Here is a 2,353-nt window from a genome sequence, read left to right as displayed (position 1 = left end):
GACAGAAGCCGTGCTTGTAGGTTCTAGGTTTGTATAATTATATGTACTGTTTCATGTGAGGCGCTTAGAGCCCATCTTTGGGGAGTTTGCGCCATATAAGTGCAACTAATTCTTCTTATTATTATTATTAGTAGTAGTAGTAGTGGTGGTGGTGGTAGTAGTAGTAGTAGTAGTATTGTATAAACAGCAGCAGAATGTTGTAGCAGAATCACTTGCTCTTACAGCCAAAATAATACGTGTTGTAATTGTTTGTTGTTGTTGTTGCTGCTGTTGCTGAAATTTGTTGCACCCCAATTAAACAGCAGCAGTATCATTATAGATAGCAGAATCACTTGTTGTAGAAGACAAAATGATATGGATGTTGTTGTTGCTACTGCTGTTGAAGGTGTTGCATCCCAAATTGTCATAGCTGAATCACTTGTTGTAGCAGGTAAAATAATACAGGCGTTGTTGTTTGTTGTTGCTGCTGCTGTAGAAGGTGTTGCATCCCAAATTGTCATAGCTGAATCACTTGTTGTAGCAGGTGAAATAATACAGGCGTTGTTGTTTGTTGTTGCTGCTGCTGTAGAAGGTGTTGCATCCCAAATTGTCACAGCTGAATCACTTGTTGTAGCAGGTGAAATAATACAGGCGTTGTTGTTTGTTGTTGCTGCTGCTGTTGAAGGTGTTGCATCCCAAATTGTCATAGCTGAATCACTTGTTGTAGCAGGTAAAATAATACAGGCGTTGTTGTTTGTTGTTGCTGCTGCTGTTGAAGGTGTTGCATCCCAAATTGTCATAGCTGAATCACTTGTTGTAGCAGGTAAAATAATACAGGCGTTGTTGTTTGTTGTTGCTGCTGCTGTAGAAGGTGTTGCATCCCAAATTGTCACAGCTGAATCACTTGTTGTAGCAGGTGAAATAATACAGGCGTTGTTGTTTGTTGTTGCTGCTGCTGTTGAAGGTGTTGCATCCCAAATAAACAGTAGCAGTGTTGTTGTTGTTGTTGTTGCTGCTGTACCTGCAGTAGCAGACTCAGCGTTAGCGGGACCGAGGACTCACACATCGTGGTGGTGGAAGTGGGAGGGGAGGGAGGACCTGTGGCCATCAGTGGTGAAGCTGGTGGTGAGACGGGTCCTGTCGCTGGACGACTCCTCCTTCTTCTCCTCCTCCTTCTCCTTCTTCTCCTCCTCGCCCTCTCCCTGCTCCTTCCTGAACACACGCACCACGAGCAGCGTCCTTTATTTATAACTGGTAGTGTGATGTTGTTGGTGTTTTTACATTTCACCTGAAGAATGTTAAGAATAAAAAAAAAAAGAAAATTGTGGGTGGTGGGGGTGGTGGAGGGGGGGGTTAGGGGGATTGAGGACCCGTTGAAAAAGAAAGAAAGAAAAAGGATGAAAAATAAGAGGTTGGAAGGCCCCGGTAAAACAAAACAATGTAGTTCGATTGTCTATCTACATCTTTATACATGTGTGACGGGCGCAACAGCCGAGTGGTTACGGCGTTGGACTTCCAATCTGAGAGTCCCGGGTTCGAATATCGGTAACGGCGCCTGGTGGGTAAAGGGTGGAGACTTTTCCGATCTCCCAGAGGTCAACATATGTGCAGACCTGCTCGTGCCTGAACCCCCTTCGTGTGTACCAAGCATGCAGAAGATCAAATACGCTCATTAACGATCCCGTAATCCACGTCAGAGTTCGGTGAGTTTGGAAAGAACATACCCGGCATGCACACACATCCCACAACCCTCCCCTCCCCACCCTCGTAAGCGGAGTGTGGCTGCCTACAAAACGTCATACATGCAAGAGAGCCCACTCGTGTACACGACTGAACGTGGGAGTCGCAGCCCAAGAAGGAAGAGGAAGAAGTAAAATGGTGTGTAGAGGAGGAGGGATAGTGGAGACACTGGGGACGGATCAGGATTGTCGTATGGTGTGTGTAAGTATTAGCAGTTATATCACTGTATCTACTGTATCTATCATAACACACCCACCCCCCACCCCCACCTCCCCCCCCCCCCACACACACAAACCGACTAACTGCCATCACCATTACCACCCACCCCTCCAAAAGCACCACCAACATCACACCACCCACACCACCAACATCACACCACCCACACCACCCACACCACCAACATCACACCACCCACACCACCCACACCACCAACACCACACCACCCACACCACCAACATCACACCACCCACACCACCAACATCACACCACCCACACCACCAACATCACACCACCAACATCACACCACCCACACCACCAACATCACACCACCCACACCACCAACATCACACCACCAACATCACACCACCCACACCACCAACATCACACCACCCACACCACCCACACCACCAACATC

General features: G+C 47.5%; 1 protein-coding gene across 1 annotated transcript in view; it reads right to left on the bottom strand.

Moving 5' to 3' along the window:
- Nucleotides 1–202: 202 nt before the first annotated feature.
- The window catches only part of LOC143301543 (uncharacterized), a 32,579-nt gene continuing 30,428 nt past the window's right edge, over nucleotides 203–2,353 (bottom strand). Inside the window, exon 5 of the mRNA XM_076615915.1 lies at nucleotides 203–1,191. Within this exon, the coding sequence (XP_076472030.1) occupies nucleotides 1,038–1,191 (154 nt within the window). The 3' untranslated portion in view covers nucleotides 203–1,037. The remainder of the gene's footprint in view (nucleotides 1,192–2,353) is intronic.

This window comes from Babylonia areolata, chromosome 27, assembly GCF_041734735.1.
Source record: "Babylonia areolata isolate BAREFJ2019XMU chromosome 27, ASM4173473v1, whole genome shotgun sequence".
Lineage (NCBI taxonomy): Eukaryota > Metazoa > Mollusca > Gastropoda > Neogastropoda > Buccinidae > Babylonia > Babylonia areolata.
The sequence above is the reverse complement of the archived record's forward strand: the minus strand, read 5'-3'. Positions and strand labels throughout refer to the sequence as shown.